The 18,092-nt window shown below is 43.8% G+C and overlaps 2 protein-coding genes across 3 annotated transcripts in view; both read left to right on the forward strand.

Moving 5' to 3' along the window:
- AGBL4 (ATP/GTP binding protein-like 4) overlaps nt 1-18,092 on the forward strand; it is a 1,510,571-nt gene that overhangs the window by 1,268,418 nt on the left and 224,061 nt on the right. The window lies entirely within an intron of this gene.
- The window catches only part of BEND5 (BEN domain containing 5), a 48,393-nt gene that overhangs the window by 3,364 nt on the left and 26,937 nt on the right, over nt 1-18,092 (forward strand). The window contains exons 2-3 of one of the 2 annotated variants that reach the window (XM_012639490.1): nt 12,169-12,302; nt 14,231-14,697. In XM_012639490.1, the coding sequence (XP_012494944.1) occupies nt 14,460-14,697 (238 nt within the window). In that variant the 5' untranslated portion in view covers nt 12,169-12,302; nt 14,231-14,459. The remainder of the gene's footprint in view (nt 1-12,168; nt 12,303-14,230; nt 14,698-18,092) is intronic. The other variant, XM_012639489.1, reaches the window with a different exon arrangement.

Here is an 18,092-nt window from a genome sequence, read left to right on the forward strand (position 1 = left end):
AGAAAAACTGTCCATGAAGCTTACAGCTCAAGGAAAGTTTTCAAGCCAGAGGGCAATTTTAGTTTCTGAGTTTTCAAGCCCGTTGTGCTCTTCCTCTTCCTCCATTACCAGGCTCCCTCCTACAGGACACACACCTGTCCCCCTCCCTGCCCAGCCCTTCAGTTGTCATTGTCTTGAGGAAATCTTCCCAAAGGAGCACCTGTCTTTCATGGATGGTCCACATAACTCAAGGCTTGATTCACCTTTGAACTGTGGTCTCTCCCTACTCATTTATTTGCCAAGCAGGTTGTGAAAGTGAGAACTACTCATTTGGAGAGCTCACCATTGTCTAACTGCCATCCAGCCTGCTACTGGGGCTCCTCTATTGAATTTTGTGTTCTTTAGGGGGCCCAAACTGGTTTCTCTAGGCTCAGAGTCCTAAAATTCTAAGTTGTTCTATCCAGGCACCTGTGCTCCGTTGCTGCTGTTTGGGTTTGATAAATTCCTGTGTTGTCAGGTGTCCCCTTACTGCTTCCTTACGCCAGGCCCAGTGCTGTAATAAGCAAAGACAACAGTGCACCAGCACATCCCAGGGACTGTGATTGAAACGACAGCATGAGCCAGGGGAGGCAGGCTTTAACTTTTCTGGCCCTGCTATGTAGGCTTTCTGTGGGAGGCAGAGTGGTGAAGAAGGAATGGGTACCATCCTCAGGAAGTGTGGAGTTGGGGGGCCTCAATGTAAGTGCTAAATAGAGGAAGAAGCCAGGCACTGGGGAAGCACAGAGAAGGGACCAGTTCTAGGAGGGTTTGACATTTATCTTTTTAAGTTTTTCCTTTCCAGCTCTACTACCACTGCCTGCATTCAGGCCTGCATCAGCTCTCACTCATCTAAAGCAGTGCAGCAACCTTCTAATTGACCACCCTGCCTCTGATCTATTTTCCAAATTGCTTGCAGAATAATCTTCTAAAACACAGTCTTAGTCAATCGACTGCTTTCCTTAGAACCCCCTGTAACTCCCCATTGCCTACTGAATAAAGCTTTAGTTTCCTGGCCTGGCATTCATGGCCCTCCTCAGATTGGCCCCAGCCCAGCCCCACCTTACTTCCGCAGCCTCATAGCCTCTTCCCCCTTCCCTGAGACCTGGGGGATTTCTTGCTATTCTGTGAACACACCCTCTTGCACTCCATTGAGTTAGCTGGGGTGGATTAATCCTTGTCTGATGTGGGGCCTCTGCCCACAAGAAGCTCACCTTCTGGTGGGGAAGGCAGACATATGGCTGATGTTTGCAGTCTAGCCTGTTGAGGGCTGTGATGGAGGAGTGGACAACGTACTTTGGGAGCACCCTGCCTCAGGGGCATTCCCTGTTCCTCCCTATGTCCCCAAGTGAGACTCTCTCCTGCCTCAGAACTCTCTTTTCACTTTGCTTGTTCCTTGCTTATGGATCTTAGCATTTTATGTCTCGTTTTGGTTAGTTGTGAATGGGCCTCTCTTCCTGCCAGATCTTGAACTCCACAACAGGGGCCTGCCTTCTTTGTCTCTGTATCCACAGCGCACAGCACATGGTTCACGCCGATCAGCCCATGTCGACATCATGAACTTTGGGAAGACAGTACATTTTATATGCTTGGGGAGAGGTACATAGGTGGGATAGAAACATCTATAGCAACAACTTGTTTTTCAAAACAGAAACCTACATTGGGATTTTAAGGTTTCATTCAGTTTTGTTCATTTGGAAAAAGTCAACATTCTTTATCGCTTCTTTGACTAGAAGAAACCCCACAGTTGGGGAAATAGCTTCCAAAGCCACGTTCTTCTTGCTTTGGTAATTTTAGCTCATTCAGGGCTCAGGTCCCAGCTTGGCATTGTCAGTCCAAATAGATCACTTGCTCCAGAAATGCTTTGGAACTTCTACAAAGTTAGCAGTGAAGCAGGGGACTAGTCAATTTCATATGTAAAGATCGTTACATGTCATCAGTGGGAAACTGCCAACAAGAGGATTTTTTTTTTTTTAAGTGAGTGAAAACTTTTAATTTAGGTTTTGACATGTTTTGCTGATATACATTGGATCAAAGATTGGAACTTGCCTGCTATCATCTGTTGCAGATTCTACGGGAATGTTAACCATTGAAGGTTCAGTCTGATGTGACTTCTCAGTATTCAAGAATCACATATTTGTTACAACTAAATAGTATGTGCTGCAGAGTGCTTCAGAGTTCTGGTTCACAAGCTGAAAGAAAACATTGTCCCAGGCAAGTTGCTTTTTTGTGTGGTGTTTGGTTATTCAAGAGCACACTAGTTTTTATTTTTAAAGACACACCAGAAAAGTGAAATTCAAATTGAGGTCTTTGACTCCAAGGCCAACTCTCTTTTCAGTATGCCTACTACCTGCTTTGTCAGATAAGCTCCTTAGAGACAGAAGATGTGTATACTCTTCTTACCAGAAAAACACACATAACCCGAAGAGGTTTTCGTTAGTTGATTTAAGCTCTGCAAGTATTGAATTATACCAGGTGGTCAGCCTTATATACTGGAGGGAAATGTAGGCGGAGGAATAGGTATCATTTTTGTCTACTGAATATTTATTATCTACCAGGTTCCAGGTTCAGTGCACATACTCTACATCCTTGTGAGATGAAGCTTTTTATTTTACCCAGGAAAAGAGAGCTATTTAAGCAATTATTTAATGAGTGCTGTAGGCTCCAGGCAGTGGGCTAAGTCTTCCTACATAGACTGGGCTTGTGGAGAAGTGTGAGTCCAAAATTCTGAGACCTAAACTAAGGCTGTGATGTCATGGTGGATCTGAGATGTATCAAGGAAGGAGAATCCAAGGGACTTGGTAACTGACTGGTTGTCTCCCTCTCTTAAGGAGGACACTAGAAGAGCAGCTGGTTGAAAGGGGAAACGACGAGTTTAGTTTGAGACCCGTTGAATCTTAGGGGCCCATGGAACCTCTGGGTGGATGTGCCAGGAGAGCAAGTGGGCATGTGGTCTGAGGTTCAGAAGAGCACTCCAGGATGAAGATCCCAACTTGAAAGTGATGAGCCATGGGACGGCTGATGCCACAGTGGGGAAGGGTGCAGAGTGACAGAAGCATGCAAGGGCAGAACTCTTCAGAACATCAGCTTCTAGGGGCAGAGTTGAATGAGAAGAACCCAAAAATGGTGACTGGGAAGGAGCAGCCAGAGATGGACTGATGGGTGTCCTGGAAACCAAATGAGGAGAGGGGTCTTTGGATCCCAGATCTAGGCTTATTTTTGTTTCTTTTAACTACACAGCAACTACTTTTCCTCTGTGCTCACTGGTAAGACATAGGATAGGACAGCTAAATATATAAGCAGGAAAAAAGATTTGCATGGGATGATATTTTGATAGTTTTCATTTTCTGAGTTTTGTACCATGGAGCAAGGATCAGACTTGTTTTGGGGGACCCTGAAAGCAGAGTTAGGACCAGAGAATGGAATTCATAGATTGGTGAGAGCAATATAATAATAGCAAAGAGAACAGACAAATTATGGAAGGGGGTTCCAGTATGGTGCTGAGCTAGCTCCCTGTCACCAGAGGCAGAGAGCAGGTCAGGGATATTTTAGAATGGAATCTTGCACCACAGAAGAGTTTGGTTAGATGACTTCTAGGTCACTTTCTTAAGCACTGAGGAGGAAATGTTGGAGAGCTGAAAGAGGATGAACTTTGAAGTCAGATAGTCTACATTCGAACTGTGACTCTGCTACTTAGAAGCTATGTGACCCTGGGGAGATTACTTGACTTATCTAAATTCCAGGTGCTCGACTGTAACATAGACATAGTAATCACCCACTTGTCCATTGTGTTATTTAGCAAGGTAATATGGAAAAGTGTCTGGCATATAGTAGGTTCTCATTAAATATAGACAGCTGTTAGGAACTGTAGTGGGCTAATAGTCAGTGAGAGAAGAACAGCTTGCTTAGTTGTGGGTACCGCCCTTCATGGAGAGGAGTAATTTAGAGGAACAAACACACGTAAGGAGCATACAAGTTTAAATTTAAACTGTGTGTTTTAACTCCTCCTGGGGCTTAACCTAAGCATGAAAGGCTTACTATTTCCCCCCATGTTTTGCCCCTCTGTGACCCTATGCGTGGGGCCATTTATCACTATGGCAACAGTCCTGGTAAAGCACATGAAGGCAGCTGGACAAATGATCCAACAGAATGAGGTTCTTAGTCTTGTCTGTGCCCTAGCCCTGTGCCAGGGCCAGTGTGTTGTGGGAGTGAGAGCAAGGACACCTACTGAAACCTGGCCAGCAATTCCCTCTCTCCCGTTTTGCATGTCCTCGGTAGGGCATTTCTTCAAATATGCCCAACTGGAGAAATCTTATAGATCATCGACACTCTTACTCTGGACTGCACAGATGAGAAAGAGACCTAGAAGTCCCTGTGGCTGGCAAGTGGTCACACAGCCAGAAGGACTATGAGGTTTTCTAGTCTAGTCCCCATGTTTTACAGAAAAGAAAAGCAAAAGAGAGGACTAGTCACCCAGCAAGTTAGTGAGGCTTAATCGAGTATCTCCTGATTTCTTTCTGCTACACCACAGCAGGGCACTCTTATTTTTTGTTGTCTTGGCTGGGTATAATCTTTGAAACTTGAGAATTTTGTCTGCCTTGGATTTTGTGCAAACAGACACCATAGGCCAGAGAATGCAATGTGCTTTTCTGTGGCATATCTGTTTTTAATGCAAACATAAACTTTACAGGATTTTTGTGTCAGTGAAAAACTTTAAACTTGCATGTAGATATTTATAAGACAAAACCTTTGTGAAACATTTTCTCTTTAGCCTTTCAGAACTTCATCCTAGCTAAGAAAGCCACACCAAATTAAGCTCTCTGACATTGCATTATTTTTATTATCTAGCCTGATTATATGTAAAATGGGAGTCAAGACAGTGTTTCTTCCATTTTAACTATACTGTAAATTTTTTAGGGGTGTCTTCAATTCTGAAGAGAGACTTGCCTTGAGTTTCCTGTCTACCTCCCTGTTTTTTCTAAAACACCATTTGTTTATTACCATGCTTCCATTTTTTTTCCTAGTGGTAAGTTTGATGGAATGTTTCTCCCTGTCAGATTAATAACAAATGCCAAGTTCTGCTATATTTTTGAAGAGCAGCTGTTACTATGTTTTTATAAGAAAGTTCTTTACAGCTTTGAATAGAGACCCTATTGGGGGATTATTCAGAGCTTGGTAGCCTTGATACACTTTGTAGTTCAGGAGTTTGGCATCAAATCATATTTATATAGTGTTTAGTTCAATTTGGGAATTCATCATAGCATTCTCCTAGGCTGTAGACAAGGTCTTGAGAGAAAGGCAGGCACTTTGGAAGTTATATTGACAAAGTCATCATTTTATCTGTGTCTTTTATTTCAGTTGAGAAAGTTCCAGCAACTTGGTACTTTTTCTCTCGTTTTATAGGATAATTAGGTGATAGGAACAGGGTCTGAGTATCAAAAAAAACTTGATTTGAAATTCTGCCTCTGCTATTTGTGTCTTAGGAAAGCCACCTCCCTTCTTTGAGCCTCAGCTTCTGCTTCAATAGAATTATTGTAGAGATTAAATATAGTGATGTTTGTGAAGAATTTGGCACAGGGTCTGGCACATAGTAGGTGATTATTCAGTATTTGTTGAAGGGATGAATGCAATTAGCTGACATTATAGTAGCTAGACAGGAGGAGAAAGATGATGCCCAAATCTCTGGTGGTTTTCCTTGCCCTGGAGACAAGAGTCAGAAAGTTAGGATTGGTGATGATTGTCTCTTTGGAGGCTACACATTTATTTTTGTTTGCACTAAAACTGATTATTTGGCTTTAAGCTTGGAGCTATTGCAAAGGCAGACTGACTGGAGGGCTTTCTTCATCTTTCCCAGTCAACTGCTAGTTTCTTCTGAGAATTTCCTGGAATTCAAAGCCAGAAGCATATTCCAAAGTCACGTTAAAACGCCACATGAAGTATTTGCTGTCTTAGATGAGACACAACACCGTTCACTTTCATTCATATGACCAGGCAAGAGTTACAGCTTCTTGTCACCCCATGTTCCATCTCCTCCTCACACCTCATCCATTTGCTTGCCACTGCCACATTAATCTTCCTAAAACCTCTCTTTCATCATGTCTCAATCTATGTCAGATACCTGTAGTGGTTCTCTTTGCCATGGGGACAAAAGCCAAATACAAGGGTAGCCTAGCAGCCACTATTTGTTGCACATCTGTGACAAAAAAGGCACTGTGCTTGGTGCTGTACATGCACTATCTCTTTGGAAAACATTTTATTATCCCCACTTTACTAATAATGAAACGAGACTCAGACAGGTTAAGTAGCTTACCCAAGCTCCCACAGTTAGTATGTAGCAAAGCCAGAATTCCAAATCAAGACCACCTGATTCAAAAGACTGGGCAGTTTTTACTAGATACTGGCCTCCCTCTCACTATCGTTTCTTGTTATGACAACACTGAGTGTTCAGTAATCACTGGATGTGAGGCTCTACGTTCAACTCAGAATGAGGGTTTCAAAAGCTTAGAGACCAGAGGTTTGCCCTGTGTGAGCCAGTATCTCTCAGGAAGTCAAACCTTGCATTCTGGTTGGGGTTCTTGGCACATACTGGGTAAGGGCCCAAAATGCAAAGACCTCTTAGCATATGCTGAACACAGAACAGGGCTCAGTAAATGTTCACTGCCTACAGAAAAGGATAAGCGGAGGCCTCAGCTCCTCCTGAGCCCTCATCAAGGGAGCATGGGCCAAGGCAGACACTGGTAACCATTAGGAAGAAGCCAGGTGGTGGCTAGCTCTCCGGGGAGCCTCAAGATCCCTCTGGCCCAGCATCAACACAACCAGGATTCAGGCCAGGAGGCATATGATTCAAGGTGCTATCTGCTTCTTCCCTTTTCTTGAACTCACTGCTGTCACTTCAGAGCTTCCTGGCCTGCTCAGCCTAACTTTGGAAAGAACTCATTCAAGCCCTGAGGCCTGGCTACAACCTCTTTCTATTTTGCCTGGTGATGGTTACTGCTTTCTCAAGACTTCCCAGGGACAGAATGGTCTGGCAGGAAAGCAAGAGGAAAGTGGTCTTTTGCTTTGAGCTTCAGGCTGGGAATTTGGATATCCTTACCTGTAGCCATCATTCACTCATTCATTCAGCACTTACTCTGGCTCTGCTATGTTCCAGTCATATGTTTAGAGGGGATGAGAGCATGGGCTTAGAAGGCAGACAGACCCATATCAAATCCTGGCTCTGCACCTTGCAGCAAGGTGACTTTAGGGAGGAGCTTTTATTTCTTTGAGCCTCATTTATTCTTTTTTGGCAAAAAAAATGCAGCTGATAATACCTACTTGTAGGGTTGATGTGAGGTGTAGTGATCCACGTGAAGGTGTCTGTTACGTAGTAGGCATTCCACAAATGGGAAACTACTTTTTTAGTCGAAATATATTTCATATAACATGAAATTTACAATTTTAACGTGTGTGCAGCTCAGTGTTTTTCAGTATATTCACAGTGCTCTGCAACCATCACCACTATTTAATTCCAGGACATTTTCATCACCCCAAAAAGAAATCCCTGTTACCCACTGAGCATCACTTCCCATTGCTCCCTTCCCCCTGCTATGGCAACCACTAATCTACTTTCTGTCCCTATGGATTTGCCTATTTTAGACATTTCATATAAATGCACTCATATATGTGTTCTTTCTTTCACTTAGCATAACTTCAAGATTCATCTATATTGTAGCATGAATCAGTATATCATTTCTTTTTTTGACTGAATAGTATTTTCTTGTATGTCTACTACATTTTGTTTGTCCATTCATAAGTTGATGGACATTTGGGTTCTTTCTACCTTTTGGCTGCTGTCAGTAATACTGCTGCGAACATTTGTGTACAGGTCTTTGTGTGGACATGTTTTCATTTCTCTTGAGTACACACTTAGGAGTGGAATTGCTGGGTCATATGGTAATTCTGTGTTTAACTTTTTGAGGAACTGCCATACTGTTTTTCACACAGCAGCCCCATTTTACATTTCCACCAGGAATTTATGAGGGTTCTAATATCACTACATCCTTCCTGACACTTGTTATTTTCCTTTTTTTTTTTAAAAAAAATGTAGCCATCCTAATGAATGTAAAGTGTTATCTCATTGTAGTTTTGATTTGCATTTCCCTCATGACTGATGATGTTGAACGTCTTTTCATATGCTTATTGGAATAGCCTCTTTTTATTATTCTTTCATTAAACATTTTTTGTTTGATGGTTCCCTATTGTTCGGATAGTTCTATGATATGGGCCCTGCCCTGAGGTTACTCATACTCAGTGGGGAAGGCAGACCTCTAAGCAGATAATTGCGACATAGTAAGAGAATAGACTACAGAGAAGGTATGTATAGTGTGTAATGGGACCTTTGAGGAGGAAGGAGGAGATGGGTGGGTGGAAGCTGAACAGAGCTTCCACCCAAGGAAGGGAAGTCACATAAGGAAGGGAAGGGGCATTTCAATTTGATGGACGGACGAGGATGGAACCTTAGGTATAGCTGGCGAAGGGCGGGGCCTCCTGTCACCAGGTGGAGAGCGTCACCCATCCCAAGCAGGCAGCTGGGCAGGTCTGCACCTCAAGAAGCAAGCCCGCCCCGGGCCCCAAGCCAGCAGGCAGTTCCTGCTGAGGTTTGTCATCCATTGTGTGTTTGTCTGCATGGCACTCTTTTATTTTCAAGGCACATTTACTGAGCTGATTTGATCCCCATTTCTACAAGAGGAGAAAAATGACACTTGGTGAGATAGCAGCTTGGCTGACTTCTCACACCTACGAAGTGGCAGAACTGGACTTGGGTTCCAGGTGTTCTGAATCCTAGTTTTTCCTACACCTGCAGGCTCAACCTCAGCTCTTCTCGAGCTGGCATTCAAGGCCATTTATTCTCTGTCCCGACCACCTTATTTTCCTTCCACATCTCTCCCTCCTGCCTATAACTGAACCATCTTTTATAACCACTGCAGTCTAAATATTTTCCCAACCTTCCTCTTTTGGCTTCTGTTTTTTCCCCTTTTGTGTGGTCTAGATTTTTGCCACCCTTAAATGGCTATTCTTTTATGAGCACCAACTGTTGAAATGCCATTCACTCTGCCCAAGTTCTTAACATACAAAATTTGATCATCTTCACAGCATTCTGGCAATGTAATTTGAAATTATTTACTTCAAGTCACAGATGAGGAAATGGGCTTAGAGAAGTAAAGTAACGCGTTCAAAATCACCCAGCAAGTAAGGATTCCAGCTCAAATGCCACCTCCTCTCTCAAAAGCCTTCCAAGGTTATACTGACAGAAGTGATCTCCCTTGTTCCTGAAATCCTGTAGCACTCACTTCTCCCTTATTCAAACTCAGCATTTGAGATCTTGTGTTATCTTTTCATGGGTTTTTATCTTGTTTACCCAACTGGGTATTCATTCATATCCCTAGGACCTAGGACCTAGGTATTCGTGTCCCTAGGACCCAGCCTAGATCTTGCAGAGTAAATTCTCAGTAAATGTTAAGCTGAGGAGTAAAAGGAGGAAAAGCTCTGGACCTGGATTATGTGGTCTGGATTTTTCTCATATTCACGTTACGAAACTAATTTCTGTGACCTTGCACAATAGTGAGCTCTCCAGGATGGGACCCTCTCTGTCCTGCCCCTCTTTTATTCCTGGGCCCGATTGTTACATGGATGGATGCAAAGACTTCACCATTTAAAAACTCATTTTTCTTATCTGCAATTTGAAAGCGTTGAATGAGATGATCTGAGGATCGTTTTCCATTCAAATATTACCTAGTTTCGTGTGTCTGAATGATTACTTCTCTCCACACCAACATAATCCTAAGCTACAGAGTTTTGTCTCAGGGAGGCAAAGCATAGCTTGCCATGTCTAGTTTGGTGGCTGCATCTCAAACCTTTGCCCTTGAACTTGTCAAACTGAAGACTAGCCTAGGACCTTTGCCCCAACACATTCAGAAGTCCTAATACCACCCTATTGTTCTCTCTCTTTCCTTCTTTCTCTCTCTCCCCACCTCTTTGGGCTTTCTTTTCCATGTATATGTGTGTGTGTGTACATGCGCACACACACACACACACACACACACACACACCATTTCAGGATAATTTCATTTGAAGCACTTTATTTAGGTTTTACGTTCTAGCAGCTTTGTGGCTTAGAAAGAGTCAATGATTTATAGGAGGGAAGCTGTTGCTCTTTTAGAAAAACCAAAGTCCTTGCTGTTGTTTGTGCCTAAGCCAGTGGATGTATTTTATAGGCACAACAAGAACAAGAACAGGCCATTCTTGTGAAAACAGAACCCAAGGATTGCTCCTCTGCGCAGTGGTAAAGGCCATTTTCATCGATAGAGGGTTGTTAACAAAAACACCTCTTTTTTTCCTAGGCAGTTCCTTTACACTCTATACTCTGCTTAAATCGTTTCTTTGTTTTTTAAATTAAATCTTTATTGATGTTATGCTTAACAGAATAAAATGATTCACAGCATATCGATAATATTAATTATAATATGTCATTCCTTGAGTGCCCAGTGTGTACCAGGCACTGTTTGGTGAGTTGTGTGCATTATTGCTCTGGTCCCCACAACTCAGCACCCCCTATAACTCCTGTTACAGAGGAGAGACCTCAGCTCAGAGAGACTAAAGCCTTCTCCCACCTCTCCTTGCCCTGTCATAGAAAAGCTAAAGTTCATACTCGGGTCTCTCTGATACTGGAGTCCTACCTTTGGCCATCTGGGGCTCCATTCCTGAGACCCTTTGGGAAGATTTAGCATTTGAGGACATTCTGGAATAGTTATGTGCTTATAAGCAGCCTTCTCAGCTTCACTAACAAGTTATGAGGAGAGAAGCATGGCCTGGGAGAAGCATAAGAGCATGTTTAACACATGCATGTGCACATGTGCGCGCGCACGCGCGCACACACACACACACACACACACACACACACACACACACATACACATAGATCCTTAGAGACTGGATTTAACCAGCTACCTGGCTACATGCTATATCCAGCATTGGACAACATGCTAGAAAAGGCACTTAGGATGTAGCATGTAGTGGGAACCTTTGAGGAATATAAGAAAATGTAATTTCTATAGTCTCAGGTCAAGCCCAGAGTACCAAGTATTTTGTCACAAGGGGCCAGGCCAGTTCCAGAGCAGGTTCACATTTCTACCTCCAGAGCCCTCCTGTTTGAGCTTTTACTTTTGACATCTCCAGCAAGAGACAGATCTGGGAAGTACAGTTTGAAATGTGTGCAGAAAAAGAAATAAAAAAAAACAAAACACCTCTCTTAGATGATCTGGGGTTGGGCTTAAAGAATGAGAAATGAGGAAAAATAATATCCTGTCTTATGTGTATGGCACTTTACAGTTTGTAGTGTACTTCACTGTGTGTTGTGAGCACACATAAGCACTGGACAAGGTGCTAGGGGTCTGTTTCCCACTCCCTATCTCTTTCTCAGACTCACATCATGGGCCTACCTCTTCCATTCTCTGGGTTTGAGCTTCCTCATCTGTAAAATGAGAGAGCTGGACAACTTGCTCACCGAGGTCCCTCAAACTCTGTCATTCTGCGATTTGATACCAGTAAAAAGGCAATAAACATTACTTGTTACTTTTCCCAATCTGTCTTATTTCAGCCTGTTTTGTGTGTCCTTCCAGTTTACGCCTTACCACCAAAAGAGCTATTATCCCTTTCATGCCTGTTGATACCTGGGTTGGCAGAAACCCACCAAGTTCTCCTGGGAAGACACTTGGCTTAGAAAGATCTCAATTGTTGAGGGGTTTATTCATGTGCCAGTTAAGCTTAGACCAGATAGCAATCTAAGGGCCATTCCAGTTTCAAGATTCTAGAATTCCATAAAAGGCCTAGCTCTAAGATATACTTAGAGAAACCCCTAAGCAAATTCATTGAATGCTATTTTAATACTTTGTATGGCAGTGCTTCTAGCAAACACCCTTGATCCTAGAGTTTGATCTGCACTCCTCTTATTCGGATCTCTGCATGCAGGAAGAAACAGGCCTTGGGTTTGTTTGCTTTCCTTTTTAACTGGTCTGGCCTCAATTATTTTCTAGCGTTTGAGGTTTGGGGCATTTTGAATTCATAATGACTCATTTTGACTCATAATGAACCTTGTTCTCTTGATATGCATTTTAGAAGACAAATCTGACCTTGAAAACAGTGTGATGCAGAAGAAAATAAAAATCCCCAAACTTTCTCTTAACCACGTAGAAGAAGATGGGGAGGTTAAAGATTATGGGGAAGAAGATTTACAGCTTAGACACATCAAGGTAACAAAATCTTTTCTGGTTTTGGAAGTATGTGGGAAAATTTTCTGATTCCTCATAGCTAAAGAATTTGTCTGGCCTCCTCTCCCCATGTAAATGTCCCCTAGTGTCATAGGCCATGATTTTTTTTGAGGTAGGGGAGGCTTGGGACAACTAGTGTACGTTTGCCTTGCTGGCCAACTTTCCAGGGAGCCCTGAATCCTGCTGTGCCACCAAGCCTGGTCCTGTTTGCACAGTCGCTACAGTGTCATCACTGTTGGAGATTTGGAACTGTGTGTTTCTCCCTGGCCCACAGATCTGGAGAGGTCACTGCTGAGCTCCAGGAATGTTAAGCAGCTGTTCTCGGGCAGCAGTTTAGAGCCAGTCACTGTCAGATTGCCCAAACAGCTAAGGGTGGACTCGTTGGGAAGTACAGAGGGGATTTGTGGGACCCTGGGTTAGACAAAAACTTTTGCATAAGGTTGCATCCTTGCTGTGTGCCCCATTTGGTCTCCCCCAGCCTTCACTTTGTAAACCTGCTGAAAATCTTGTTCAGCAAGCTAGCTATTTTTGTGCAGTAGCTACTCCAAAGGAAGGGAGGGGGAAGAGAAGGAAGGATACCTTCTGCAATGACCATGGTCTGATTTTGGACACGAGGTCAAGGACATTCCCAAGGCATAGTTCAAAAGATGCAGTTGAGTTTAGTTCATGGCATTCATTGCACTCCTGCCTGGACCTGGCACTGTGCCGGCCCCAGGGGTCATGGAGATTAGCCAGATAAGGTCCTGCCTCCAGAGGTCTCATAGTATGATAATGCAGCCAGATGTCTAAGTGACCATTACAATTTTAGCTGATAAATTCATCTACACTAGCAGACACTTATCCCAGCAGATAAAATGACATAGGATTTTGTCACGTAGCTCAATCTCAGAGTCATGGTTTTGTTTTGTTTTCCTTAAGTTCCCTGAAACTTAGTGAGAGGTGTCTGGAATCTTACACCCTCAGTTTTCTGCACCTCCCACAAATGGCCCCAGTCAGGAGAGCTCCTAACCCTCCTCCCCTGGGTAAAGAATTCAGTGGGTCCTATAACTCCAACTGCCCCTCAGTGGGAGCTTTGTGCACTTGAACTGGAATTTCCTCAGGCAGCTGAACCCCGTACCCCTGGGTAGTCCTGGATACTTCCCTTCTAAATGAACTTTCCTATCTGTATCCACTGTCTTCTGAGGGAGAGGCTGGCAGATACGGGGGAAAGAGCCTTGTGCTGGAAGTTGGGTTCCAAATTCTAGTTCTGGCTCTGTCTGTAACTTGCCCTCTCTAGGCCTCAATCTCCTCACCTGTAAAAAGAGGAAGTTAGGCTGAAAGTACCTTTCAGTGCTAGCATTCTTTGAACTTTTCAGTTGAGTAAACATTTATCAAGCGCCTACTGAGTACCAGTTCTGAATAGGCAGTGGAGAAACAGAGAAAATAAGACATGGTCCCTGCCATACATTAGAGTGAATTAGAGTCTTTAACATCCTTCTGAACTAAAGCATTCTTGACAAAAAGAATTACATGATGGAATGCCTTTTTTGTTGTTTTTTGCTGTTGAAGAGATTTGAGTGTGATTCCCCTTGGGTGGCTTGGCCTGGCCCGATTCCTCCCCGATTCTGCAAACATATATATTGAACGCCCCCATGAGCAAGTCAGTACCTCGGCATTGTGGGTGGGCGAGGGGTGGAGAGTTGGGAAGGGCGGTCATGGTATGTGCATCTCAGAGGCAGAGTGGTGAAACAGAAAAAGTGCTGGCCTGGGAAACCAGGATCCTGGTTCTGCCACCAACGGATTGTATGGCTTTGGGCAAACCCGTTTCCCACTCTAGGCCTCTGTTTCTCCATTTGTAAAATGAAGGGCTTTGACTAAGTGTTTGCACAGGTTTCTCGAAGCACTGATGTTCTGTGGTTCTGTGATTTTAGGATTGTCTGGGGAAATATTGAGCTGCAGTCCAAGAAAGTCCCAGCTGCCCTTGCCTGAACTGATTCTCGTTGTCCTACACAGAGACCTGAGGGGCGGAAGCCGAGTGAAGTGGCGCACAAGAGCATCGAGGCAGTGGTGGCCCGGCTAGAGAAGCAGAACGGCCTGAGCCTGGGCCACAGCACGTGTCCAGAAGAGGTCTTTGTGGAGGCCTCGCCGGGCACAGAGGACATGGACAGTCTGGAAGATGCTGTCGTGCCCCGGGCTCTGTATGAGGAGCTGCTGCGTAACTACCAGCAGCAACAGGAAGAGATGCGCCACCTCCAGCAGGAGCTGGAGCGGACTCGGAGGCAGCTGGTACAGCAGGCCAAGAAGCTCAAGGAGTACGGGGCACTTGTGTCTGAAATGAAGGAGCTCCGCGACCTTAACCGGAGGCTCCAGGATGTGCTGCTCCTGCGGCTTGGCAGCGGTGAGTGCCCCAGCAGGCCACCTACCACTCCACATGGGTGGAACACGTCATGCAGCTCCTCTCCCAGGAGGGAAAGGAGGAGAGGCAGGTCAAGTACCCCTGAGGCTAGGAAGGACAGACACTTGGCTCAGCAGTTGCTCCAAGGAGAGTCACCCTGTTTCACATTGAATCTGAGAGGAGCTTATGTGTGCAGCAGCCTGAGCTATGGGAACAGTAGGGAACATGGCTCAGAGAACGAGAGCTGACAAAATATTTGTCACTGTTCATTTATACATTCATTCAGCAAATGCAGTACCAAGGATTGTAGGGAACCTTTCCAAGGAGGTTTCAGAATAGTAAAGACACCTAGACATGATCCTAAAAACATTACTTCAAGTCAGAAAGTGATAAATGCTACAGGGGGATGCTGATAAAATGATATGAGAGTTCAGAGAATGGAAAGGTTATTTGTAACCGAGGGTGTGGGGAGACTTTCAGGAAGGAGGTAGGCCTTGAACTGGGCCTTGGTGGGTGTTCAGTGTTTCAAGGTGCAAGAGGAGGCCAAGGGTGACACTCATGACTGTGGGAAAACACCTTGAGCATACTAAGAAGGAATCCTGCAAATGATGGTGGAAGGCCTTGAAAACTGTAGCAGCCTGGGGTACCTGGACTGTTTGGTAGGAATGGGAAGCATTAAAGAGCTTTTGAGCAGGGAGACAGATGACCTTAGGGAGATGAGTATAAAGACGTATAAAACTCCTTTGGTTTGCTCATACAAGAACTTAATAGGCTCTTATATTAACTAACCAGGTTTTCTCATCTAAAGTGGTTTAGAAGCAGGAATTGGGGAAAATTTGAAGGGCAGCAGCTTTGGCAGCAGGAAAAAATGACTGCTTACCAGAGAAGAAGAGACAGAGGAACTCTTTCAGAACATAAGAATCCAGAATTATAAGACAGAGGGCAATCAGTATTGAGGAAATCAGTATAATATAAGTTCATAGCCTCCATAACCCCTAAAGACAATAATTAATAACCCTTAGGCAGTGTGTTTTGCTTGAAAAAGGGAATAATCTACTCTAGAAACACAGGTTCAATCCCCCAAAGTTTAAATCAAATATAATTTTATACTCAAGAAGGAAAGTTTCCATTATCTAGATAATAAATTGATATGTAAAGCTTCATCCCTCTTTGATTTGTTTATATAACAAATTACTCTACCCTACTTATATTTGTAGGTGCCTTTTGCTTCTTAAATTATGTCCCCAAGGCAGTGTCTCAGCAGATCTTTGGATGGCCCAAGAAATCAACAGAGTCTTTTTCTTGCCCTTGTCACAGAGAAAGAAACTAGGTTGGGATTTACCCAAAAGTCATGTGGGGAGGCAAAGGCAGAGCTCTGTCTCAAACCAAGTCATCTGATTCATGGGCTGGTAGTTTTCCCACTCCCCAGCTCTGCCATTGCTTGGCCACTGTCCCAAATCATAGCCTATAGAGGTTCACAGGGACACTAAAGGTCACATATGGTTTTGAACTTCAGAAGTTATTGAAGTTCTTTATTAAAATGAAATCTCAAAGATAAACCATAAATGTAAAAATTTGAGAAAGCTGTGTTGGTTGGTCTTTGAATTGGGGGGCGGGGAGAACTGAATTTTCAGAGAGAAAAAATATTTCACAATCTTAAAATGAATAATTTTGATTTCCATTGTGCTCTGAAGGCTTCCTTTTGTAAACTTCTTGGTGGGGGGGTGGGGAAAGTACACTACCAACAAAAACTCTTCACACCATTATTTCAATTCCCAGGGAAACTATCTGTTTTGCATATCTTGAACTAAGTTTAAACTCCAGAAACCACTCATAAGCCTCTGGGGCAGTAAGACACTCTGCAATTTACATTATTATGTACTCTTTTAGTCCTAAAACAGATAAACTTGACCCCACCATAGTTTCAGTGTCTTGATCTTTCCAGGCTCATCCCACAGGTCCTGAATGCTATTGCAAGGGCCAGTGGCTAACTCTTCCCTGATCTGAGTCATTGTCATCATCACAGTGGAATGGACTGAACATAAAGCAGTTCAAGCCACAAGTATGTGTGGAACACCCACCCTGTGCTCTCCAAGCTGGAGGCATCCTGGAATATCATACCCACTGTCCCTGAAATCTTAAAGTCAGTTGATTAACACATGTTAATTGGAGAATGGTAATGTGCCAAGTTCTAAGATAAATCCACAAGAATATAATAGAAGGATTTCTACCCTTAAGAGGAGATTGTATGTTTTCATGGAAAGAATATAGTCTTTGGAAGCAGGCAGTCCAGGATTCAAATCCCAACTTCCCCACTTGCCAACTCTTTAGCTTTGGAAACCTTTTCTTCCTTTTTTTCTTTTCTTCCTTCCTTTCTCTGACCTTTTTTTCTTGCACAAATACCTACTGGTCTCCTGCTGTGTGCCAGGCATTTTGCCTAGCGGTGAGAGTTCAGTATATTTGGATACAGCCCTTGCTGTGTGTCCTTGAGGAGCTCAAAGTTTGATGAGAGAGACAGGTACTACAACAATCAATGAGAGCACGGTACATAAATGTCACCACAGGGACAAAAGCATAGAGGATTTTGGGACAGCAGAGGAGGAGCACCTACCATATTCTGGAGGATTAGGAAAGAAAGATTTCCTAAAGGAAACAACTTCTAAGCTGAAGCCCGAAGCATGAATTTTTGCTGAGGGCAGAAGTGAGTGGGTGGGGAAGAGTGAGGAGCAATCTAGGCAGAGAGCGCCTCTCCAAGGCGTGGTGTTCTCTTCTGTAAAATGGGAATGGTAATATCCCCCTTATGTCCTTGTGACACACAGCACAGTCCCTGACATTCCGTTGATGCTTCATTGCTGTTGGCCCCTGTTCCACATCATTTAGTGGAAGACCTCAGGGTTCACTTTGGCTTTCAATTTGGGCTCTCCCACCCAGTAATTGGCTGTATGACCTTGGATAAGTTAACTTCTCTGCCTCTCATGATCTTCCTATATTATAGAAGATAAAAGAGGTTATATATGTTTGTTCATTTGTTTATTCAATCAGCTAACACTGAATACGTTCTAAACCTAGGAACTTGAGGAGATACAAAGAAGACTGAGACTTTGGAAGGTAGGGAGAGGGCAGTGAAGGAGGTAAACATAATTAAAATGCAGGGTAACCAGTGCTGGGGGAAGGGCTACCATTTAAAGGTAGAACTCTCTTGGTGAATCTTGGGAGATACCCACTTGTCATAACAACTCTCAATCTGTTAACACCACCACAAAACAAGGCAGGGAATAGCTAGAAAGTGAGCAAGAGACCTTTGCCTGACCCTCAGCTTCACATGCTCTCTAAGGAACACATCCTGGCCAGGGGCTGATGTAGAGCCTGGGCTTGCCATTCTCTGTGCCCTGGGCCCA

The sequence above is a fragment of the Propithecus coquereli genome, unplaced genomic scaffold (genome assembly GCF_000956105.1).
Source record: "Propithecus coquereli isolate 6110/MARCELLA unplaced genomic scaffold, Pcoq_1.0 Scaffold14, whole genome shotgun sequence".
Lineage (NCBI taxonomy): Eukaryota > Metazoa > Chordata > Mammalia > Primates > Indriidae > Propithecus > Propithecus coquereli.